Below are 26,805 nucleotides of genomic sequence, written 5' to 3'. Positions count from 1 at the left end.
AGCCGAGGATGCAGCGCCTGAGCAAGCGCTGCATCCTGCTCGGATGGTGCGAGGCTGCGCGCCAGAATTCCAGCCTCATACAGGGGTTAGTGTCACCCAGGGTCAAGCTGTGCTATCAGACCCACCCCAGTAGGCCAGCGGCTCTGGGGACGACAGGGCTGTGGCACGGGGCTTGTCTTAACATAGTCCACTGAGAGTAGTTAGCATTAATAAGGGTTTACTGCGGGCCAGGCACTGGACTAAGCCCTTTCAGTACATAATTCTCACAACGGCTTTGGGGGTAGGGGACAGTCTGGGTGAGAGTGGGTTACGTGTGTAACGCCCTCATTTTAGAGGTGAAAAACTGCGCTCAGGCCACAAAACCACACAGCAGGAGACAAGAGGCTGAGTGAGGTTCCACCCGCTCTGTCCTCTTTTCAGCGGGGTTTCGGGTGAAGTGTGCATGTGACCCTGTCTCCCCAACACAGGAAGTTTGCACCTTCCGCTCCTGACGGGTCTCTAGCCCGCCTGTCCTGCCTGGCACAGCGCCTGGGCCACAGCAAGTCCCTGGTGAATGCGTGGGTCTTGGTTCAATAAGGCCCTCAGCAAACGCCTCAGTTTCCCCATCTCTGAAATGGGAATGGCAGCGCAGACCTCGCAGGGCCGAGAGCAGGCTTTCTCGGGCAGCTGAGGCAATGCTGAGCTCTATAGCCTCGCTGCTACCGCCCTCGCCCATCGCGGGGGTTCCAGCCCAGTCCCCACCCGGGTGCGGCGCCGGCGCCCCATTGTTCAAGAGGGCGGGGAAGCTCCCGCGAGCGGATTCCCCGCCCGGGTCGCGCTCGCTGCCCAATGGAGCAGACGAGTTGGCCCGGCGTCTGCCGCGCGGGGCGCGTCCTTTGTCTCCTCCGCGGCGCCCGGTGCCCGAGGCCCGCGCCCCGCTCCTTGGGCAGACAAAGCCGGGGCTGCTGCAAGCCGGATCGGCTGAAGCGGTGCTCGCACCACCCTCCTCCCACCTTAGCACCGCCCCCTCCCCTCGATGCCTTCTGATTGGCCCGCGAAGCTACAAAGAGGCCAGGGAGCTGGTCGGTCACGTGGGCTAGCGTGGCCTCCCATTAGTCGGACGAGGCTGCCAATCGGAGAGGGCGGGCTGTCCGCGCACGGCCGTGTCGCTCCCTCCGCGCTGGGGCCCGCCCGCGGGGCCGGCCGCCTGTCAGAGGGAGGTGGCGATGGTGCGCTCGGTGGCGGTGGCGGTGGCGGCGGCTTCCCTGGTCCGAGTGCAGGGAGGAGAAGATGACTGACCGGCCGGCTGACTGAATGAATGAATGGCGGAGCCGAGCGCGCCATGAAGAGCCTGCCAAGCCTGGGCGGCCTCGCCCTGTTGTGCTGCGCCGCCGCTGCAGCCGCCGCCGCCTCAGCAACCTCCGCGAGGAATGTCACCGGTGGTCCTGGGGCCGCAGGGCAGGTGGACGCGTCGCCGGACCCGAGGTTGGGGGGCGAGCCCACTCACCCTTTCTCTAAGGCAACGGCTCCCACGGCCCAGACCCCGAAGACCGGACCCCCGCGCGCGACTGTCCACCGACCCCTTACTGCGTCCTCTTCAGCCCCGTCTCCGGAGACCACCCCTCCTCGGGCGCCGGCCGGACCTGCTCTGACCACCTTTCAGGCGCCTCTCGGCCCCTCGGCGACCACGCATCCCGCCGTGGGGCGCACTCCGACCACCACTCGGACGACGGCCAGACCCGCGCCCACCACCCTCCCGGCGACCACTGGCCCGGCGCCGACCACCCCTTTGGCGACCACCGTTCCGGCGCCCGCCACTCCGCTGACCCCGACCCGCGTTCTCCCCCTCAGCAGCAGCGTCCCGCCCACCCCACCTGCCACCGAGGTCCCCGCTCCTCCTCCCCCAGGTGAGTCCCGGAGCTGCCTCGCCTGGCAGAGCCCTCCCCGGAGGCCCCCATCCTTACCCAGCCCGTGGCCTCGAGGGCTGGGCTCTGCACTGGAATAGACCATGTCTTGGCCCAAAGGCTCCCCAGATTTCGATTCCCAAGGGGGAGTCCCAGCCCCCGCTAGCCTGCCTCCCCACCCCCCAATCTGGAAAGTCTTTTGTCCCCCCTGGGCTGTGCTTCCTCGGGAGGGGGAGATCTGCTGGGTGGAAGGCATCGCACCTCCTTCCAAACGGGGCTTTCTGGCTTTTGTCAAAGACCCAGCGTGGGCACAAACTTTTGGGTTCTGTTCGCTCACCCTGCCTCCCCTCCTGGGTTATTTCGGGGAAGTTGGAAAGCCAGCACAGTACCTCCCTCACCCAGTGGGTCAAAAGCTGATTATTATAAGGGATTCCTCCCAAAGCTCCAGTTTCCTGTTCATTTCTTCTTGTTTATATAAATATCAGATGTGCATGTGACAGGTGGAGAGGATATTCAGAGGATTTTGTTTACAAACAGTAGTACAGACCACTTTAGCCCCCCGCCCCCCCCAAAAAAGAGAGACATTGTACCATGTTTTCCCTGCAAATAAGTGGATTTAGTAGGTCATTTGGGACAGGTGTGTATCTAGGTTGAGCACATTTATAAATTAGGTTAAATCCCTTCCTTTGCACCATTCCTCCCCCCGCCCCCCCAATTACAAGGTCAGTATGTTTGGACAAATACACAGTTTAAGTAGGGATGCCCATTTTTTCTCTTAAGCCAGAATGTTCAATTTTGCTGATACTGATAAATGCCAATTTCTGTTTGAGTGCGTGTAGAAAATAAGACAACTGCTATTCTCTCTCCCTTTCGATCTAAAATGGGGCTGGAACTAAACAAATAAAAAACTTACCTCGTCAAGACGTTGGACAAGAGTTTCTGAATTCCTTTGCTTTGAGTTGGGGTGGAGGTTTGTCCATACCATTTGCCTACATGTATTTATGTTAATGGATCTCTGACCTAATTCTTAGGCTCAGTGATTTACTGTGGAGTCAGGTATGGACTTTGGACTATAATTGAATTTGCAGAGTTTTCCCACATGATTATTAGTCTTAATACAGTCTTGAATCTTGGGTTGGAGCTTAGCATTGGCTTAAGTAGGAATGCAGATTATTCACTCACAAAAAGCTAAGTTTGAGTCTCTTCTAGCTTCAAGGAATGTATTCACTAGCTGGATTTTGACTGTAACCGTTTTTGGCCTTCGTATGGAGAGATTGACATATTACTGAGAGACAGGAAGCATAGTGGTTGAGAGTCTTAACTCTAGTCCTGCCCCTTATTAACTGTAATCTTGGGCAGGTCACTTAACCTTTCTTCATCTGTGAATTGAAGATAATCATCGGATTGCTGTGAAGATTAAATAAGTTAATACATTTAGAGTACTTAGAAACAGTTCCTGGTACAGAGTAAGCGCCGTGTGTGTGTGTGTGTGTGTGTGTGTGTGTGTGTGTGTGTGTGTGAGCTATCCTTATGACTAGGCGTTGTTTTTGTGGGATAGAAAGCATTTGAAGAACCTAGTAGGAACTTGTGGTGATTTCTATTTGTTTTAGTAAAATATAACAGAAAAAGGGTGAATTAGGTGTTCTAGAATTTGAAGCACACAGTAGCATTTAAGAAGCAAGATCACTTATTTGGAAGGTTAGCATATGATAAATAAGTCTGTAATTGATGTTATTTTACTTTTATTATTTTTGTGTTGTTATTTTTAAATCACAAAGGAACCATTGCTTGCAAAAACAAAACAAAAGAAACAAACAAACACAAAAACCCCAAACAATCAGAAGTCTACCAAGGAAAAAGTGAAAGTCACTCCTTTACTGCCTCCTGGTTCCAGGCAGCCCCTAGAGGTTACTACTGTTAACAGTTTGATTCTTTTCAGACATTTTTCTGGGCATATATGAACACACACACAGGGTTTTTAAAAACAGTTTTTACAGACTCAAATTGAAATAATTCTATATTCACTTAACTATTTATCATAAACTTTTTTTTTCCATGTTAGTACCTAATGTCTACCTTTTCTTTTTTTTTAACAGTTTCAGTTTTCATTGTAAGGATGTATCATAATTTATTTAACCAATCCCTTATTTATGGACACTTAGATTGCTTCTGGCCTTCACTTTAAAAAGCACAGAGAAGAATGTGTTCTTGTTAAGGCCATCACGTATATATTATATTCTCTAAAACTTTGGCTGGAGTTTTATAGACTCCAAATCAATTTTAAATGAAGTAAAGCTGGCTTGATTAATATTTTCCATATGAACTGTTCAAGGGTTTTCATGGACCACCACATACCTATGGTCTTTGGGTGACAGAAGTTTTAGGGGGATGCCCCACTTCGCTAACTCTGTGTTTTAAATTTTCCATAGTTTGTACTTCTCTGTGAATTCACTATGGATTGCCTGTGTCTAGTTCTAAGCAGCTGAACTGAGTGGGCATATTCATAGGCAGTTTTAGATTTACAGTGATATATATCAAGTGCGGCCTTTTTATCTGAGCATGGGTTCTAGTTTACTTCAAACAGTAAGTACATCACTCTGGCCCAAGGAAAACTTCTACCTGAATTGGAGAGATCTAGTTTGGCTTGCAATGTTGGATTCTCTGGCATTTGGGAAGATGGTTGTATAGGGTGTTTTATTTTAGTGCTCTCCTAAGGACTACGTGCCATTGATAATATGTTATTGGATGGGTCTTCTAGCTGCTCTTTGAATTAATAGGAATTTCTTTTTTATTTTAATTAAAGTTTATGGGGGTGACAATTGTTAGTAAAGTTACATAGATTTCAGGTGTACAATTCTGTAATACATTATCTGTATCCCACATTGTGTGCTCACCCCCCAGAGTCAGTTCTGTTTATAGGAATTTCTTTCATGGAGGTCTAGCTGAGCACTTTTGCCTGCCCCTCAATTACGGCTCTCTTTTATTTACAGGGACACTGATCGCAAACTGAAACTAATTGCCCAGCAAGCAGGCACTTTCCTCCCACAGGCCTGGCAAAATGTTTGGCTGATTGGTTGACTGGGTAGGACATTTTAAGAAGGGTGAAGGGTGGGGCTGTGATACTAGAGAATAATAATTATCAGCAGTAAGAGACTGAGGTGATGACAAATGTTTGATTATTAAAATTATGGGCCTTTAATACATCTGTTGGACAGACCTGGAGCAGTTACTGCCTGCTGCTAAGGTTCCAGTGCAGACGCAAGACAAAAGGGGTCCTTGCACTTTGTCTGTCTGATTGTGGCAGCCAAGATGGAACGGGGCATACAGCAGAAAAAGAAATGGACCTTTTGGGCTACATAGGGCTTTAGAAGCCATTACCTCCTACATGGCTCTACATTTTAAGAAATACTTCTAGGTGTGTCTGAAATATTTCTCTCTGTAGTTAACACAGACTGGTTCTGGTTCTGTCTGCTCTCTCTGTGCTATGACAATTCTTTAGGGATTTGGGGACAGTGATCACGTTCCCTCTGAGCCTGGACTAAATAACTTCTGCTCCCTCAACTGTTCTTTATGTGACATGGTTTCAAATTCCCTCACTATCCTGGTCACCCCTCTTCCGGCCTTTTTCAGTCTTTCCGTGTCTCTCCCAAAGTGTGGAACACAGGGCTGACAAGTACTCCAGGTGTGCTCTAACTAGCTGTAGTAGAGAGGACAGTTATCTCGTTCCTTCTGGGGGCTATACTACTGCTGATGTAGCTGCTCTTGATTACAAGGGCTGTTTTGGCAGCCACATTATTACGTTATTGACTCATTGAGTCCATTAAGATAGCTAAGTCTTTTTTTTTTTTTTAAACATGTGCTAGATAAGTCTTCTTTCATTCCGGACTTGGAAATTCTTGTTATTTTCTAAAGTATAAGCTGAGAGATTTGCCAAACATGTAAGATTTATTGTGTTAGATTCAAGTCATCCTTTGAGATCCCAAGTCTGTCAGTGTACCGCACCCAGTTTGTTCACGTTCACCTACAGGGTGTTCGTTCTATAGACAGAGTCTACAGGCAAGTCAGAGCAGGTTATTCTTACCTCATTGGGGAGAGTCCATTTATGGGTGTTAAGCAGTTTGGGAGGAAAGGCAGAGTAGTTTAGATGAGCTCGCAAGGGTCTCTTCCAGCTCTAAAGTTCTGTGATGAATTGGTATGCGTGATTCAGGGCCATGAATGCCCCCACAAAGAGCCTTAATCATTATTTGTGATATAAATTAAGAGAACAGGCTTTGTTTAAGCAAACCTTAGAATTTAGAGTTTGAAAAATCTGACTACTATGACATGGACATAAAATACTACAAATACATTTTTTTTTTTGGAAGGAACATTCTGGGAATGTTCTCCGAAGGTAATGTAGGTCCATAATCTTATCCAAAAACTGGGGGGCTGGATGTGATTCAGTATTTAGAATTTTTCAGATTTTAGGAAGTTAGTAAATACATTCCAGTGAAGTCTGGGGCGGCATCCTATAATCAAACACATAAAAATATCTGCGGCAAAATGTATGTGTGTGTGTGTGTGTGTGTGTGTGTGTGTGTGTGTGTATTATGATAAATAAAAGACTGTAAATAACCATGTGTTTGTTCAGGTCACGTTTGGCTGCCAAGTAAGTTATAGAAAAAAATTTTGGTTTTTGGATCTTTGGTATTTAGCATCAGGTCTGAGGGATTGTGGACCACTGTAATAGTAATCGCAAACACATATACCGTGTTTCCCTGAAAATAAGACCTAGCCAGACCATTAGCTCTAATGCGTCTTTTGGAGCAAAAATTAATATAAGACCCGGTCTTATTTTAATATAATGTAAGACCGGGTCTTATATAAGACCGGGTATAATATGATATAATATAATACAATACCAGGTATAATGTAATGTAATACCGGGTCTTATATTAATTTTTGCTCCAAAAGATGCATTAGAGCTGATGGTCGGGTTAGGTCTTATTTTTGGGGAAACACAGTAGTATGTACTGTGTTCCAGGCAATTTTCTAAAGTGCATTAAATATATATGAACTTTTTTATTCTCGCAACAGTTATGTGTCATCAATTTATTATTATCCTCATTTTATAGACAAGGAAACTGAAGCTCAGAGAAGCCCAGCTGTGGCAGAGCCTGGATTCAAACCCAGTAGTTCTGGTTCCAGAATCTCTATTATTGGCATTTAATGAAGTAGTTGCATAGTAGAGAAGAGAAGGAAACCATTTTGTGAAAAGTATTGGTTCTTGGATACTAATCTGAAAAGATTTCTACTGTTCTTTGGCATTTATTCCCTTCATTCTATTGTGTACTATTCATTTACCTCTTTAAACTTTCTGTTTCACAATGTTTTACAACTGTGATTTGAAATTATAACTCTAATTCTGCCTTTGATATGGTTCTAATATGGTCTGTAATAGAGAATAATTTGACTGTAGTCTTTTTAAGTCCTGGCCCAGGGACTTCTCAAATTCACTATATCTTATTCCTGGTGTTGTCAAGTGCCTAGCTTTCTGTAGCAATTCCTTAGTCTGATTAGTTTCTGGAACAGCATAGTTAAACTCTAGAACATTAGTTTCAAATCTTTTGAATTATGTCTCCAGGAAGCCTTCTGGCTAACTGAAAATTTGCACATTGAAATGATCTGACTAGGTCTTTTTATCTTGATTTTTTTAAAAGACCCATAAAATTAAAGTGCGTATTACTTTTCATCTCAGCATTCCTAAACATGTATATATTAACTCCCAGACGTGCTGGCACCCTTATGAAAAGAATGGAAGAAAAGTATCATGGTGCTGTTTTTTCCTAATGGGTAAATTGTGGGTAGAGAGATTATTGCTCTAGGGCACTTAATCAGAAGAGAAAAGAAATATAAGATCTTGTTTGGCTGAAAGACAGTGTTAGATGATATTTTTAGTTATAAATAGCTTTAATATGCTTTTTGCCTTGATCTTGATTTTTGTTTGTCTTCCTTAGATATGATATAAAAATCTTTGTTACTCAAGTTGAGATTATGCTACAGGCACCTCTTCTGTGGTCACTTCGTCTTTTTTGAAGAATACATTTTGGTTTATCTGTTTTTTACTAGAAACCCAGATACCCTAATTACACTGGTAAACTTTAAAGGGAGATTTAAAAAAATTATGATGAAAAAGATAAAGATTATGTCTGGATACATACGTATTTGGATCACAGTAAAGGTTTACTCACAATAATTATCCTTTTAGATGTAGTACACGTGATAAATTTGTGTCAAACTCATTCCTCTGGTAATGCCACTGTTTCACAGTTAATTATTATTGTCAGGAGAAATCTTTCCCTATTACTTTTTCTTCATCAAAAAGAATCTTAAAAAAAAAAAGAAAAAAAAAAGAATCTTACTTCTGTTCCCCTTGCTCATTTATTTTTTTCACTTTAAACTCCTGTATGTTCCTCTCGCTCTTGTCTCTTATTCTTAGCCTCATCCATTCTTTCAAGTTCTTGAAGGAACCAAATTATTCTCTCTATTTAACAATTTACCACTTTGTCCTCCTTCAGAGCCTCCTCAAAGCCCAGTTCTTCCAAGACGTCTTTCTAGAGGAACAAAAGGTCCTTGAAGGTGTCCTGGTAACAGGGTGCACGGGGCTGAACACTTTGCACTCAGAACAAAACCTGTCTTTCTCTGTGACTTTGACTTTTTTCCTTTGAATTTGTTTTTAGTCTATTTAATTTAGATTATTAAGCCCCCTTGATAAGAATATGTCATCATTTATATAACATTCACGACATGCTATTACTGTAATTCTCTCTTTCTGAAAAAAGTGAGAGAAAAGATTTTGGTTTTGCTCTGGATCTTTATTGCCCAGCTTTTTTTTTTTTTCTTTTCTCTTCTCCTGAAGAAAAATACAGAAAAAACTGTCATAACAGAAATTATTTGTCTCAAAAAAAAAATGAGTACTTTGAATAAGCGGCAAATTTCTTTTTCTATATATGAATTACATGAGCTGGGTTTTTTTGGGGGTAGGTGGATTGGGGCTGCATACCAGTATAAAAGGTTTAATTTAGTTTGAGAAACAAATGTTTGATCTTTTGAATGACAGAATTTCCCCTGTAGAAATCTAATTAAAGTTAATAGTGAACAGAGTGCTTCTAGTAATTAACAAGTATGCAGTGTTTTATGGTTTCTAAGGTACTCTTAGAATCTCCAAGACTGACATCCATAATTTCTGGATATTATATGAATAAATAAAGGCTTAGCTTCTGTCCTCTGTTGGTACTTTTATTGGTGAATATTGACAAAATCTTTATAGGGTTTTGGTGGGTTTCACATTTGATATTTTGGATTTCAAACTGTTGTCTTTTAAGTTTACTTTGTTGAATGTCAATCTTTGACTGGTTTGCTACTGCTGCCCATATTTACAGGATGGGAAAATGGTATTTGGAGAAGAGGATTACTTCCTTCTATTTTCTAGGCACCATGTTGGGCTGAATGTTATGGAAGGAGCCCAGTAGTAATTGAAAGTAAATGGTGATGGAGATAACAAAGGGGAACTAGGTGAACTGCAGAACTTGACTGGGAGGGCGTGTGAGAAAAACCTCATTTCTTCAGACTGAAATAGGATTTACTTCTTTCCTAGTACAGGAATCTGTTCGAAATGATCTTAACGTACTCTTCCAGTTGTATCGCCTCATATCAGTGTCAGTAGCAAAGAGAAGTGGTACTCTCTCATGTCTCATTTCTAATCTAATGTTTAATACTTTGATAGGCAAGGTAATTAATGTTAATTGAACACATGTTACATGCCTAGTTCCTTACCAGGATTTTTAAAAAACATACTTCATGTTATTTAATTCTTAAACAATGCAGTAGTTAAATATTTTCATCCTTACTTTATGGATGGCAAACACTCAGATTCAGGAATGTGAAGTAGCTTGCTCAAACCGACCAGGTTTATAAACCAGGTTTATAAACTCCGTAAGGGCAGGGACTTCCGTTTGTTTTGTTCACAATTGTATTCCCAGGGTCCAGGCCAAAATAGATTCTCAATAAATATTTGATGATTGAATGAGTGAAGAAGAATGAATGGTTTGTAGCTATAGTACAACTGCAGTGTATTCTTAAGGAAAATAGTTTAATCACATGACCTTGTTTCTTAGGTTAGAGGTGACCTTTTCTCTTTTTCCTCTTTACTACTTAGGGCAAGGGAAGTTCTTTGAGATCTAGCAAATTACATTCATTATTCATTTTTTTTGTTACATAACTTTGTCCTTTCCTTTTTTCTCAGTTAAAGGAAGAACAGCAATGACAAATGAACATCTGATGACTTTTATAGAAAGCGTAGCTACGTTGAGAAAGCTGAGCACTTGTCTGTAAGACATGGGACCCTAAGTTCTTTCTTCGTTCTTTTACCAGTTCTGTGATCTTAGACAGGAAATTTCATCTGAGAGCATTAGACTAGATTTGTGGTTTTTAAACTATTATTTGGGCACCTTGGGTTCCTCAGGTGTGTTTGGGAACCAGAATAGGGAATATGGAGGCCACATGGGTCTAGTTCTGGGCCCTCCACCCCCAACCCTCACCCCCCCATCACACTTTAATCGACTACATTTTCATCTGGTTTATATACTGAGTTTCTTTTGGTAAAGACTTTTGAAATAGAAATTCTTCTACTCTAAAATCCTATGATAAAGAAATTATGGTAATCTGCACTATTCGGGCATTAAAATGCTTATATTACGTTTAGTAACAATATACATAGGAGGAGAGAACTATACCAATGTTAAATGGCTAAAGCTAAATAATGGGATTATGGGTCATTTTAATTGCCTTCATTGTGTTTTTCTGAATTTTCCAAAATTTTTTAATTAATATATCCAATTTCAATTTTATAGTCATAAAAATAAATGAATGAAATGAAAACAATGAATAAAAACTTGTGATAAACTTGGTAAGTCTTTACTTACATGAGATCGTTAGGTGATATTACCAACGGCCACTTGTCTATAATTTCTGCCACTGATTCAGCAATTTTGATTTGCATCAGAGATATTTACTTAATCTCTGTGAGTTGTGGTTCTGAAAAAAGGAGATTGCTGAAGACACTGCCCAAGAGAGGAAATTTTCCTGAGGCCTGACAAATCTTAAACATACAGGAGGATGACGTGTCTAAGATTTGGTACCATTAGGAGAGGTTTAACTAAGATCTTAAAAGAGACTAAAACAGAGCTGGTTCTGTCTAGGGAATTTAAAGCATGTGCTGAAAAATTAAAGTAGCTTATTGAAATAGATCTTGTTTAAATTGTGCAAAATTTGAATTCATGGCATTGTTCACAGCCTTTACCAATTGAAGATCTTTGATTAGTTCTTCCTTTAAAGATACAGAACTCTGAAAAGTTTGGTTTCAGTCTGTCCATATGTTTTGCAATTAGATCAGATGGGATTGCTTTTATACTGGTAATATAACAGCTGTTCTATATGATATCCTTGCCAGGAAGACAGCTAGGCTCTGAGGGAGGGGGAAATTTATTCAATTGGAAAATGGAATGTATTCTGACTAGTCATAGGGAAAATGATAAGGAGTAGGAATGTTTTCAGCCTGGCTGGAGAATGTTAAATAACCTTTATTTACTAAAGTTTAGACTCTTTAGTTAACTGATTTTGGAAACCTTTGTTTCAATCTTGCATGCTTCCTAGAAACTGGCATATTATCAGGGATCTTACTACATTTTTATTATTTATTTTTAAAAAGCAAGTGCTTTTACTTTATGTATGTGAGCAAAAAAAAAAAAAAAGAAAAAGAGGTTAGGAGTAGCATTGTTAACTGTAAGGAGAACATATTATCTATGACCATTTCAATTTTGGAAATGGTTTTTAAAGGTGAAATCCCTTTAAAAATATATTGTTAGGTTTGTGCAAAAGTAATTGCGGTTTAAAAGGTTAAAAACAATTGCAAAAGCTGCAGTTACTTTTGCACCAACCTGATACTGTGTTTCCCCCAACATAAGATTGGGTCTTATATTAATTTTTGTTCCAAAAGACACATTAGGGCTTATGTTCAGGGGATGTCATCCTGAAAAATCATGCTAGGGCTTATGTTCCGGTTAGGTCTTATTTTCGGGGAAACACAGTAGGAAAAGCTTAGATGTTGGCCTCTCTGAAGGAAATTGGATGAACTGAGTAGCTTTCAGGTTCTCTTCAGTCTTGTCTATCATTTTGTAGGGAGGTAGTGGTAGTTTGGGGAGGGTTAATGGAGATTATGGCGAATAGGAGGGGATGCTTGGTATTCCAACATATTTATCCTCTTTTATTGTTTATTGAGGCTTGATTAGAGGAATACATTGGGCTTTTTCTACTGTAGTTTTCTCATTTGACTTCATAGTCATTAAAATCCGTGTATCCATTCTATATGAACTAACTCCATTAACCACGTGGCCCCACCATCCATTGATGTGTGGGTTAATGAATAGTTATAAAGCGTAGCAAAAACACAAAGCAACCTAGCTGTTGGGTATTATTATACTGAATTGTTGGTATATTGCCTGCAAACCTACCCTGTTCAACTGGTTTTAGTTTTTAAGTTAGTTTGTTGCTTCAACTTGTCCACAAAGGCAGAGCTGAATGGTCCAGCTAATCAGTGGAATAGCAGTCAGAAGAACTATATTCCTGTCTTTATTCCCATTCACTTTGTGAGTTCTTGAGCACATTTTTAAAAATGTCTCTGTGACGTAGTTTCTCTAACTGTGAAATGAAGCCTATGACTTCCAGCCTCCCAAGGTTTTTGAGAAGTTACATGTGTAAATTATGGTAGACTTTTGTCAAACACAAAGGCTTTAAAGAATTCGAACAGTTTTCTGGTGTTCTTTCCTGATTACATGGTTTATATAAGTTACAATGTAATGTGAACAAGATAGCTTTTGATTAAACACAACAAAGAAGTAAACACATGCATTTACAGGTGGCTTCTTTATGCAAAAATATTTTTACGCTATTTTGCAGTTAACATACTTGTACAGTTATAGACAGTTATGTTATGGTATTTTCCAAAGATTTGGGATCCTTCAATATTACTTTTCTTCCTGTACTACCTTGAGAAAATAAAATAATACTTATCTCATATAAAACTCTTAAAATAAATAAGTTGTGCTTTTATAGATCTTTCTTCTCTCTCTCTTTTTTATTAGTTTCAGGTGTACAAAACAATGCAATGGTTAGACATTTCACCCCTCACAAAGTGATAGCCCCCGCTCCGCCAATCTATTGCCCCTCTGACATTGTGTATATCTATTACAATTCTATTGACTCTATTCCCTGTGCTATACTCCATATCCCGTGACTATATATATTAAATTATAGTTGACATACAGTATTATTCAGCTTCAGGTATACAGTGCAGTGGTCAAGCATCTAAACCATCCATGACGTGGTCTCCCTAATAAGACAAGTGCCCGTCTGACACCTCACAAAATCTTTACATTATTGATTATATTCTCCAAACTGTCTTTCATTTCCCCTCGGCAATATTGTAGTTACCAATTTATGCTGTCTGATCCCTTCCCCTTCTCCCTCATCCCCACCCCCCTCCTTTCTAGCGACCATCAGTTTTTCCTCTATATCTCTGCGACTATTTCTGTTTAATATTATTTTTAATTGATCTCTTTAGAGTGGATTATACTTAATCTTTTTTTATGATTATAAAAAAATACATATTCATTTTAGAAAATATAAAGAAATGTAAAGACCAAAAAAGGAACCCAAAGATAACTAAAGTTAACATTTTAGTGGTAACTACAGGATTTTGTTTTTCACATCAATCCTTATTATTTCCCCCTCCCTACCATTGAGATAATTCTGTTTGGATGTAGTGCTTTGAAATACACAATGTGATATATAGATGATGTATTACCGAATTGTAATACATCTGAAACCTGTGTAACTTTACTAACCATTGTCACCCCAATAAACTTTAATTAAAAAAAAATTGGTCTTTGACACAATATATTTCAAATATTTTAACATTGTGAAACAGGACACTTTTTAAATAAAATTGAACATAGTTCTATTGGTGCTATTACTATAATTTAAATGATCAAAGTCTGAGTGCTTATTATGTTCAAGTTACTAGTATATTAGGTGCCTCCTAATAGTTACAGAAAAAAACTATACCATAAAGCCTTTTAGTCACTGACTGAGTTTAATGTTTTATTACTGCATACATTGCTCCATTTCTCACAGCAATAAATGAGGTCACTTATTTGTTATGAAAACAGAGGTGTGGATTGGATTTAGCACTCTTCTGAAGTCAAGTATATGACAGATCAAAATGGGGGGAAAAATCACCACATTTAAATTATTTGTCATGTCACCAAAAAGACCATAAGTCTATTTTGAATAGAGATCTCAGACTCCATACGATGTTTTACTTGAGACTTGGTACTCTTTGACAGAACCAAACCAGTGACTATTTTTCTTGTGTCTGTTCCAGAACAAGCATGCTTTTTCTTGGGTTCAAGTGGGCCCTGAAAACCCAAAACAGTATGGAACCAAGCCAGGCATTTAGTATTTTCAATTTTGTGACGAGAGAGGTCAAGGTGCCCATCTGCCCAGCTCCTGCATTGCCAGAAAAGGCCTGGGTGCTGCGCTAAAAAATATACTAAATATACAGAATGTGACTCTGACCTTCAGGAAACTGTTATCTGCCTTACCCAGTGATCTCTATTCTCTGAGATTTGTGAAGAAAAGGCTATAACTTTTAAATCAGAGCAGTAGTGAACCATAGTGTTATTAAGAGAGGCTTAAATTATTAATGCATGTAAAACACCTCAGAACTGCTTAATAATCAGCACATAGATTAGTAATCAGCACATAGTAAATACTCAGAATTAGCTATCATTATTATTAATAGTTTTTATTACCTATTCACAGTGTTTGCAAAACAGTAGAGAAAACTTGATGAATTCTAGATTAATTTACCAGCTTCCTCAACACAATCTGTAGAGTGGTTCATTGGTAACCAGGAAGATTGCACATTGTCAGAGGTCAGTGTTTTCTAACAGGTGGTTCTCAGATACAGAGCAGGACCAATGTGCTCGACCATATCCTGTCCTTTCAGAGGGTCCAGGTCCAGCTAGAATTATCCTATAAGACTCATTGCACGTACAACAGTGATGGTCCTGCTCAGAACTGAACTCAATGGAAGCTATTTTCTTTTCTCAGAAATTTTTAATTCAAGTATGGTTGATGTATGATAGTATATTGGTTATAGTAGTTCCAGGTGTGCAAGATAGTGATTTGACATTTTTATACCTTACAATGCGAACACCCCACTAATTCTAGTAATCACCTGTTACCGTGAAAACGTATCACACTATATTATTATGTTCCCCTTCCCTTTTTCACCCATACCCCACCCCCGCCCTTCTGGTAACCACCCCTTTGGTCTCAAAAACGATGGTCAGAGGCCACAAAGTAGGTGGCAGTGCCTTAACTGTTGGTTCTGTGTGTTGTCAGGCCCTAGAGTCTCTCCCATCCTTGTCAAGGGGAGTGCTCAACTTCTCTCCTTTCATGCAACACTGGAAGGTATTTTCAAAAAGCAAACACAGAGATAGGACTCCAGGAATCCCTGAAACAGCCATTGTCCATTTCTGGCAGATGTATACTCCTCTGGGATCTTTTGTAGGTATCAAGCTTGAACCACAAATGAGCCAGTAAAGTGAAAGTAAGACTGGCCTATAGGAAGTCATGACCGCTCAATTTTATATTGGTTACACATTGATAGTTTTGAAAGCCTGCCCAAGACAACATGCAGATCCACAGTGCAAGTCATGTAATCTCCCTGGGCTTCTATACCATCAGCTGTAACCTGAGGATCATCGGACCAACCTAATAGGGTTCTTAAGTGTTGACCTAGAATCCAAACCCAGCTCTGTCTGGCTTACAAGTCTGTGCTCTTTTTTCCTTTTGACTAAACTGTGCTGCGTTGCCAAAGCAGATGGGACTAGCAGAAAATGAAATAAAGCAGGCGGTGGTTACAAAGCACATTTTGGGTTCTGTTTTTATCACTTTCCTTAGCCGCCCCCAGCAAGCCCATACATTGTCCTTCTCAGCACTCGCTCTGAATTACACAGTGACTTAGATTGGATTTCAATAGCTACTGTGAAAATCAAAATCAGATCAAAGTGTTTCTCAGAGGTGGCTATGGCTGTGTAGTGGAAGTGGGGAGAGGAGATAATGGTGGAGATTAGACGAGACTAACAGGTAGACGAGCATGATAAATGTAAGCAGAACTGAACAGTAACTATGAGGCAGTGTACTCAGCGCTGGAAGGATTGGTGCTGACAGAGCCAATGTAATGCTTATTAGCATTTGGCAAGAAATCGCACTCACTGCAAAATGCTAGTATTGATTGTTCTTGCCTTGACCATAAAACTTTCATCTTTATCTTAATATGGACTCGAGAGCAAGATGCTGGTGCACTAGAATATGTTGTAAAAAGTAGCAGGCGATATTTAATGTCATCAAAGTCATGGAGGAACCTCAGACTTGCAGATGTAATTCACAGTCTGCCAGTCACCTGAGGAGGCACTCCCCCTGCCCATTTTGTAAACTTCCCTCGTCACTCAAAGGTTCGTTGTCTCTCAGATCAAAGGAGAAACTATTATTTTAAGTATAGACCCAGCTACTTCTGATCCAATTGCAAACCATATTGACAGAAGACATACACAATTTTGGAGGATTTGTGTTGACATAATTAAATAGCTTCAGATTATATGGTATCAGGACTGGACAGGAACATCAGCAAGTGTACAAGTGCAGTGGTCGGGTTGAATTATACAACTATAGCTGTGAAGAATACATGTACAATGCAAAACTTGGTCATATTCTCCTAGTTAATAATTTAAGATGATAATTATACTTCAGTATAATTCTCCAATTTAATCACATAAGTGATTCCAGCCCATAATGCTTAAGTTTCTTAATATGACTTAAAATGTCTCCATAAACTGACTCTGTAATCATTTCCTACTACCCTTCTCCTTATGCTCTAAACTCCAGCAGAATCAAATTGCTTGTATTTCCCCCCCAAAAAATACTATGCTTACTATTATTATTAATGAAGCAATCATCTGTGTCAGATACTAAGAGCTTTAAATAAATTATCATGACCTTGTTTAATTTTCAAAGAACCTAATAAGAAATATGTATTATCCCCACTTTACTAAGCAGAAATTGAGGCTTTGGGAGTTCGCACTGAGTGAGGCCTCACAGCTGGTCACGTGTAGAACCTTGATTCAAATTCAGGTCTGTGTAGCCTCAGAGCCTCCTCTCTGAATCCCTAAGCTAACTGGCCTCCAGATACTTTGCTTATGCTGTTCCCTCTGCCTGGAGTGCTCTTCTGTTCAGTTTTCATAAGGGCCTTAATTGTAAGCCACAGAAACCAATGCCTATTTATTTAATCAGAAATGGAATTTTTAAAAGGATATGGAAGCGTTCACAGACTCCCCGGGGAAGCCAAATTCAGGACATGGTGCTAGAGATGATGGTCTGTCGTGTCCAAGAGAGGTTCACTGAACATGCCACCAGTGCGCATGAGAGGCAATAGCGTGCAGTGCCAACACGGCGAACACCGGGTCCTGGCTGCCATAACACTCTGCTGCCACTTGTCATACTGCGGTCATCTTCCCCTCTGCCACCAGAGCCTCGCGCTCATTCCTTTGAGTCATTAGTTGTTCTTCACAAGCCAGGTGAGGATGCATGTGACAGTCAGAGCCTCAGTCACTTGCCCATGCCCTGGATGCGGGGAAAGCAGGAAAAAACACAATCTGGCACTCTGAACGTGTGTGGTGGGATAGCAAGGCTTACAAGATTGAGAATTCCCCCAAATAGGAAGGAATTCTGAAATAGCAGGAAATTGGACGATGATGCAAGGCTGCCAGAAAGAATGACAGATGCCCACCACCTCCCTTTCTTTCACCTGACAAACGTTCTGAGCTTGGAAAACATCCATGCAGCCTTCTCTATTACCGTACCTTGTGTATTCTAACATTCCTGTACACCTTGTGTTTTTTGATGACTTGCTTTTTAAGGTTCTTGTTTTAAGTATTATTGGTGTCTGTAACCGACTCATCTGTACCTTGTTCTCAAGTAGCTTACTGGCACTGTCTCACTCACGTGTGTACCCTTGAGCATCTACCTAGGACAGTGTCCAGCACAGAGTGAGTACTCAGTAAATAGCTGCCCTGAGTCGAGGCATACGTCCTCCCCTCTCCACGTACGTCCTCCCCCCTCCACGTACGTCCTCCCTCCTCCACGTACGTCCTCCCCCTCCACGTACGTCTCCCCCTCCACGTACGTCCTCCCCCTCCACGTACGTCCTCCCCCTCCACGTACGTTCCCCCTCCACGTACGTCCTCCCCCCTCCACGTACGTTCCCCCCACGTACGTCCTCCCCCTCCACCACCACTAGAATGTAAGTTCCATAAGGGCAGGGATTTTTGTCTCTGTCTCTCTCTCTCTTTTTTATAACCACAGTATCCCTAGCACCTAGATTAATTCCTGGCATGTAGTAGGACCTCAGTATTTATTGAATAAATGTGTTCTCCTAAATGGTAAATTATCTCTGAGAATGACACTGTCAGAAAGATCTTTGATTGTGAATGGCAGATTTAAAGCACTATGTAATACTTTCCAACTAGACCCATACTAGGCCAGAAACTGCCTTGCTCATGTCTGATTACCTCTTCCTTCTACCCAGAAGCATAACCAGAAAAGGGCAATTTGGAATTCTTTCCCAGACGTAACCACTCTAGTCACTGGCCACAAAAATGGCCTCAAGTACCATACCTGTTGACGTCAAACTTTTTTGTGTTCCCTTTTGTATAACCAGCTATATCCTGAGATTATATCTATCCTGAGAAGAAAAGGCTGTTGGGTAAATTGTCTTGTATCCTGTTTTAAAAAGTATAATAACCTAGGGCAGTAGCATTTTACTTTGAAGAAATGAGGAAATGAAGGCCCATAATTGTGAAATTATTTGTACAAAGGCAGTGGAGTAGCAGAGATGTACTACAGATCAGAGTTCTGTAGCTTTTAAAGGTTAGCTTTTTGGAGGGAGCACAAGCACAATTATCAAGCTGGAAGAAACTTGTGTTCATGCTAACCAAAGAATTATTATTAGTGATAACTATTATCTCTGGAGCCAGACTGCCTAGATTTGAATCTTTTTCCCAACCACTTACTAGCTGTGTGACCTTGGACTGTGCCTTAATTTTCTCATCTGTAAAATGGGCATAATAAGAGCGTCTACCTCCCAGGGTTATTATTAGGATTAAATGATATAATGTGTGAAGTACTTAGAATGCCTGGCATAAGTAGACTTTCTAAATGTTAGCTGTTCTTTGTGTTATTTGTTTTGAATACCTATTTACTTTCAACTACTTCTAATCTTTTTGATTCTTCACTACCTCTAATCCTTTCAATTCTGAATTAGTAGTGTTACCCTGTTTTACAGAGAACCAGAGTCTGAGATGAAGGTAAATTGTTTACTCAATTGTTACATAGCTGGGAAGTACTAGTTACTTGAGACTCAAACCCAAATCTGTCTTACTTTTGAAGCTCTTTCTATCATAGCAAATTAACATGCTAAAAGTAGATTGAGTTTAGTGTGCTCTATTATATCCTTTTAACCACTGTTGTTAATTTTAATACATCTTTTCCCCCTTGACACCTTCACTCTCTTTTCTAATTTGTAGTCACTATTTTTCTGTCTATTCCATAGGTCTGTTTACCACCCTCATTGGCTTTCCTCTTGATTCTTTGGATTTGTAGTAGAATGTATGCACTTTACCTGAAAGACCAGAGTATATCCTTACATACTACTATAACTGTCCATTTTAATTTCACTTTCATTTTTTTTGTTAGCCTAATTGATCTGTACAGTGGATTGGTTTCCAGAACAGAAGACTTATATATCTGTTATAGTCAGATAAGTAATTTTATACATTAACTAGGATGGCATTTAAAGGCAAATTGCATAATTCCATAAACTTAGGACCATTTCAGTTAGTGTAAAAGGTGACACACAAGTTTGTCAGAAGTAGACAATCTCAAATAATGATATTGAGTTGCTACAAAAACTTTGCAACTTAGTACTTTTGTGTTTATTAATCATTATTTAACTTGTGCATAAATCTTCTGTTGAGAAATTCCAAATGGACTCCAGACAATTGCTGCAAAAAAAAAAAAGTTTACTTAAACTTACTGTTTTAGAGAATTATTTTTGTTAGCATATGATCTTTCTTGTTAACAACAAGTCTTTTAACAGTTTATCAGACAGTAAGGATTTCTCTTTGCTATATTTATTTTAGTTGATAATCTCACATAACAGACCACTCATTTAGAAGTACACACTCTTACAATCAGTGATTAAATAGTTTTCAGGGACTAAAGCCACAAATGTCAGGAAGCTATTACTTTGTATTTCCTTATTGCTTAACCAATCTTTTTGCTTTTTCTTCTTCTCTCTCTCTCTTTTTTTTTTAACCAGACAAGATTTCAGATCCTCTTTTCACCTGATATTTTATTATCTTGCCATGTTCAAACTGGCTTTCAACTGTGTTTCACTAAGATGATTCACTTTGTATTCATTTTTACTTAAGTAATAGGAAAAAGGGGATGCTTTTGTCAATAAGTTTGCACTGGGCTTTCCATGTTAAATTAAGCTTCCTTTATTTGTTTATCAGATCTTTGTTAATCACCTACTGTGTATCTCATGCTAGGCTAGAGAGATGCTGCATAGACAAATAAGATATGGTTTCTGTCCTTGAGAACATAGTGGAGGACACAGAAAATCAGACTAGAGAATAAGTTCCATCACAGTGGAGCGCACATACTACAAGAACAGAGAGGAGACTCCTCACCCACACTTCTGGGGAGTGTGTGTGAGGGATGATGTCAGAGAAGGCTTTTGGGAGGAAGTTTTCTCTGAGCTGAGCTTTAAGGTGGAGGAGGGAGACTCGGACACTCTGGGAAAAGGAAGTAGCATGTGAAAAAGTGCAGAGGGAGGAAAGCATGCATACAGACTGTTCAGGAAGCTGAAGCCCTGAGTGCCCTGAGTAGGGGAGGAGAGGACATGTGAGGGTAGAGCAGGGAATGGTGGACCTTAAAGCTGGAACTCTCAGCAATTGTGAGATAATGAGGGGCTTTGTATGTCATGCTCAGAAGTTTATTCTAAAAGCAATGAAGAAGTATGAGCCCTAAAGGGACATGGTAAGGTTTGTGTTTTAGACCAGTCTGGAAATTTCAGTGAACTCCTGAAAGAGTAAATGAACCCCAGCAAAGATAATTAGAAGCCACTGACTGTCTCTCTAAATTTTTCCCAGCATTAATTTTGGATTAAAGGGCTTACATGCTAAGATAATATAATAATAGGAGAGGGACATGAATTAGTTTTCTGTCCTCTCTTATTAAGCAAACATTTGAAACCTATTTTGCTTGTTAGTATAACGCATAGACTTGACAAATAAAGCCAGCAATTAGTGCTGGACCTCTTAATGGATCTGCTGTTAGACTGAAGAAACCCAAGCGCCTCCTGTGTGCTGGGTGCTGGGCCAGGAGCTGAGGATAGAATGGGGAGTGACAGGCATTTACGGTCTGACGAAGAACAGACTTGTATGCGAATGCTTTAGGATACTTACGTATTGGATTCCCTTACATACATTTTTCCTTTCCATCCTTACCTCAGACCTTCAAAGTATGGATGAAGAAACCCAGGATAAGAGGTTTCTGCCCCCCCCCCCCCCACAGCTTTCTAGTGATATAATTGACTATAACACTGTAAGTTTAAGATGTATGGGGTGATGATTTGATATACCTATAGTGTATTGCAAAATGTTAACATATCGTTCACATGACATAATTACCATTTTGTTGTTGCTCTGGTGAGACTATTAAAGCTGTACTGAGAGGTGTTGAATTTAGTCAAGGTCATGTAATAATGAATGGTAACTAGCTCTAATTCAATATTATTTGATCTACTACCTAACTTCAAATTTTTTCCATTCTCCGCCCACCATATATACTGCTTCCCCTGACAAGGCCATGGGTATATATTTTTCAAGCCGAAAGTAGTTTTCTTCTTCTCTTTTCTGAATTCTTTCCAACACTACCCAAACCAGTAGTGTTGACCCTTGAAGCGTCCAGTCATTGGTGGTTAGAAGAACAGACTCTAAAGTCACATCGTCTGGACTCAGATCCTAGCTCCATCTCTCACCTCTCGAGTCTGTCAGCCCACTTCATAGTGTCGTGAGGACTGTTACGAGATAATGTTGCTAAAGCACTTAAAACAGTGAAAGCGGAGGGAAAGAATTCGAAGTCAGATGCCTTAGCAATTAGGCCCCGTGGCCTTGCCGTAGAATTCAAAAAATCTTAGTTGTTAAAATCGTCTTTGCAATAGCAACTCATCTGTTTTCCAGACGTTAAGAAATTTTGTTAAAATGCATGCAAACCAACCTACCTTCTTCACGTTAATCTTGATGAAGAGCTTTGGCCTAGCATGCCTGTTTGAAATCTAACCTCTTATTCAGGGGATCAGTGAATGACCTTGCAATCACAAACAAAAACCTAAGAAAATATGCCTGTGAAACTACCATAAATACACTTAAAAACTTTTTCATTATGGAAAAATTTGAAAATATACAAAGGTTAACAGAATAGTGCGATGACCTCTCTCATCCCTATCAACTGCCTGGCCAACCGTCCAGGCCAGCCCTGCCTCACCCATACCCACAGGCAGCTACCTTGCTGCGGCATTAGTCTGAAATAAATTCTAGACATTTTATCATTTTGTCTATGAATATTTCAGAATGTATTTCTAAAATGTAAGGCCTCTTTTATTTTTCTTAAATAGCTGTAATGTTGTTAGCATACTAAGCAAAAAAAAAAAAGAACAACAATTTCTTAGTATCATCAAATGTAGAGTCAGCAAAATGCTTTCTTTATGACGGGGGGAAATAACTTCTTTTTTTAAAATAAAGAGACTTGATTGATCAGCTTTGAAGAGAGGTAATGAAAATTAGTGGCTTTCATGTTGTTTCTGACATTGCTAACTACTTTAGACAGCCCAACTGAGGATAAAAACCAGCAGTAGAAGGACTCCTTGAGTTGTTTGGGTAGGATTGGTTACAGATTATCATCCAGTTTTTACATGTGAGTAAACTGACTCAAAGAAATGATTTTTCAGTGGTCATATTAACTGCAAACAACTTGTGCTGAAATTTGTCATTTGAACCACATTTTATTCCATAAATATTTCTTGAGTTCAAGAAACTTACTGTTTATGTGTCTTTTTAAATGTCTATGGCCTATATTATTTTTACAACAAGGACATTCTTCTCCTTGACCACCTAATTTCTCCCATCTTTGGTGGCCTTAAAATTTTAAAGTACTTCCCCCCTCCTCTGTTCTATCCTAATTTTTAGCTGTACAGTGACGGCAGTAGGGCTAGTACAGGGGACACTGTGGTCTCCAGCAGAGGGTCATTTGCTGCTATGAAAACAACTCAGGCAAATGGTCTATTGCTAGTGGAGCTTTTCATTGTGAAAAGTTCTTTTCCAAATCCCAGGATGTTGGTTGCTCGGTCACTGAAGAGCCTGTACCACCATTCACTAGCGCCCTGGGTGTCTGACAGACCTGGTTAGGAACGTGCCGCTCACATTGGAGGAGGAAAAAGGACAGAGAAGCTGCCTCAGACATTGCATCACCTAAGTGAAACATTCTGCCTCTGATAAGTAGTTAGTACCAAACATTAGTCTTTCAGAATGTACCCTAACGTACAAATAATTTTCATTTTGAGTGGTTCCACCTTTGACTACAGCACATACTTTTTTAATATACACTTGACATGCACAGTATGACTTCTAAAGGGCCTTGATAAAACCCGGTAGCCTTCCTGGTCTCTGTTGGTGAGTAAAATTGTTTTAAATTGTCAGTCTGGTGTTGTCAACGAAATACCCCAGTGTATCAACCTTTTTTATTACCGTTTACCAATTTTTAAGCCCTTGGACCATTCATAATTTCCCCAAAGTTTTGTATACTGTCCACTGAACACTCAGCAGAAATGCCAGTGCTGATGAGGTAAGTCTCTGATACTGGTTCAGTTACATATCTGGAATGTTTATGCCCCTGGGCTTTCCAACCGAGGGAGCTCGGCTTGGACTCCTACTTTGGAAAGTATCTGAGTGGGCAGCCTCGTGCCACATTGCACTCATTGTCTGTCTGTTTATTCCGCGGAAAAGCTGTTCTTACCCATGAGCCTCAAAGTTTCAGAAGCTGTTAAAATGGGTAGAAACATGGTTTTGGGAAAGGAAAGGATGAAAATTGTTGTCAGATACTGACATAATGTATAATGGAGGTGCTCTTGTACGGAACAACATAATGACGTTAAGTGGTTAGAAGCACAGCTTGGATCACGTTTTTTATGGGCCTGTTTTATTAGGGTCTTTGATTTTATACAATTTCCTTACCTTCCAGATAAGAGACATTGATAATTCACTGATGCATATTTGTTTTTGCTATAATCGGAAACCAAGTTTTAAGGACATGCGTATATATCATCCAGCCCAGGTAATGATCCATTTCCGGTGGTCTTAGTGACTTGCGCATGCTCTTGGCAGACTCCTAAGAGGTCTCTTTGCCTTAATTGTTTCCCGGTCCATTCTTACCCTGCAGTCAGAGATATCTTCCTGAAATGTAGATCTGATCGTGTCATTCTCTCGTGTAAAATTTTTCCATGGCTCTCCAATTGCCCCTAAGAAAGCCCTTCACCTGTCACCACCACTCCTGTCTCCTGTTCTGTGCTGGAGCCACAGTGCACTGCACTCAGTTCCCTGGGGCACAAGGCTCTGTCTCACCTTCCCGTCGTCACACATGCTACCCCCTCACGTTTGGCGCATTCTTCCCCGCTGCTCTTAGCTTGACCAAATGTCCTTATTCTTTGTGTCTCCGTGTAGAATCCTTCCTCTGGAAAGTCTAAATGAGGTGTTTGTCCCTTCGCAAACACACATACCATGTTTTACCATAACGTTGTGTGCATATTTCCATTTTAGTACTTAGCACATGTGCTGCTGCTTTGTTTTTCTCTTGCTCTAAGACTGTAAGCAGTATATGGACAGGGACCATGTCTTTCTTCCACCTTGTTGGGTCTCCAGCATCTAGATGTTATACCACCCATTTTTTGGTATAATACTAATTTGTTGAATGATTGAATTAACGATCATGTGTTTTGCCAAGTCTTTTCTCCAGTAATCTAAGAGAAAACATAGCATTCTCTGTTTTCATGTTCTTGATGTTTCTTTCCCCATCTTCTAGTCGTATTCATTCAGTCATTTATTTATTCATTCAATTATCCAAAAGAACATTCCTTGGAGCCTTTTAAACCTCCATATCTGCCTGGAAGCATGTGTAAAGAACACGTAAAAGGAAAACACTTGCCTATACTTACCATAGGCTTCTGTTGTATGTCCTGCCTAAACTTGCACGCACACACATGCACGCGCATGCGTGCGCACGGTCCCTCCTCTTCCCAATCTCGTTTCCCTTCCCTGTATTGCTTTTCTTCTTTGCCATGTAACTATTTCCTAACATACTAGATATTTAACAAAAGTTTCTAATTGTACGTCTCCCCACTGCTGACATGTAAGAGGCATGAGGGCATGAATTTGGGTGTATTTCGTTTCCTGCTGCATCCCCAGCACCTTGGCAGTATCTGGCACAGAGTGAGCCAGTATATATTTGCCAAGTAAATGAATAAACCCATGCCCTTGGCGGTGCTTCTTGTGTGTTTTTACCCTTCTGTTTCCAGCACTGTGCAGTTCGTTTTCTTTTCTGTTTTTCATTTTCCAGACTTTACCTGTAGTCCTTTTTTGAGGCCATCATCTTGGCTGCCCCAGGCAAAGATACTATTTACCCATCTTATTGCTTCAGGTAACCATCATGCAATTTAAATCTGACTTCTGCATTGTCTAACCTTGTTCTGGAGCCCAAAGAGCCATGTAGGCATGTGTTGGGGAGGGGTGAGGACGCATCCAGAAATAAGTCAGATGTAAAACCTGTTCCTCTATAACCGAGGTAGGGCAAGTAGGTAAATACAGTACAAGGTTCAGTAGGATAATATTTACTAATGAGAAATGTTCATGAGAAGAAACTTATGTCTTGTAAAAATTATGAAATATATCAACTTACAGCAAAGTACAGAAAGTAACGTAGTGAGCATCCCCTGTATACTACCTCTCACCGTCGTAATATCTGAATTTTCTCCTACATTTGTCTTGGATTTTTTTTTTGAAATAAAGTATTAGATATGATTAAAGCTTCAAGTGTTCCTCCTATATCCCATTTTCTTTTTTCCCTACTCAGATATAACCACTTTCCTGAATCTGGTCCCATGCATTTAAAAATGTTCCCATTGGGGTGGCCAGTTAGCTCAATTGGTTAGAGCGCGGTGCTCTTAGAAGCAAGGTTGCTGGTTCGATCCCCACATGGGCCAGTATGAGCTGCGCCCTCCACAACTAGATTGAAACAACTACTTGACTTGGAGCTGATGGGTCCTGGAAAAACACACTTAAAATAAATAAAAGTTTTAAAAATAAATAAAAATAAAAATGTTCCCATTAAACAAAACTCCTCCTTTCCCCCTTCCCAACCCAATCCCTGGTAATTACCATTCTACTCTCTGTTTCTCTGAATTTGACTACTTTACATACCTCATATGAGTGGAATCATGTCTTTTTGTCACTGGCTGATTTCATTTAACATAATGACCTCAAGCTTCATCCATGTTGTAGCATGTGACAGGATTTCCTTGCTTGTTAAGGCGGAATGATATTCCATTGGATGTATATCCCACATTTTGTGTTCATTTGTTCGTTGA

The 26,805-nt window shown here is 40.5% G+C and overlaps 1 protein-coding gene and 1 non-coding gene across 2 annotated transcripts in view; one reads left to right on the top strand and one right to left on the bottom strand.

Moving 5' to 3' along the window:
• The first annotated feature begins 1,089 nt into the window (after positions 1–1,089).
• The window catches only part of MEGF9 (multiple EGF like domains 9), an 83,865-nt gene continuing 58,149 nt past the window's right edge, over positions 1,090–26,805 (top strand). The window contains exon 1 of the mRNA XM_033122712.1: positions 1,090–1,886. Coding sequence (XP_032978603.1) covers positions 1,298–1,886 — 589 coding nt within the window. The 5' untranslated portion in view covers positions 1,090–1,297. The remainder of the gene's footprint in view (positions 1,887–26,805) is intronic.
• On the bottom strand, positions 15,322–15,452 carry LOC117032561 (U6atac minor spliceosomal RNA). Its single transcript, XR_004424752.1, has one exon. It is a non-coding gene; the product is annotated as a U6atac minor spliceosomal RNA (small nuclear RNA).

The sequence above is a fragment of the Rhinolophus ferrumequinum genome, chromosome 12 (genome assembly GCF_004115265.2).
Source record: "Rhinolophus ferrumequinum isolate MPI-CBG mRhiFer1 chromosome 12, mRhiFer1_v1.p, whole genome shotgun sequence".
NCBI lineage: Eukaryota > Metazoa > Chordata > Mammalia > Chiroptera > Rhinolophidae > Rhinolophus > Rhinolophus ferrumequinum.
Note: the sequence above shows the minus strand (reverse complement) of the source record. Positions and strands in the feature narration are given on the sequence as shown.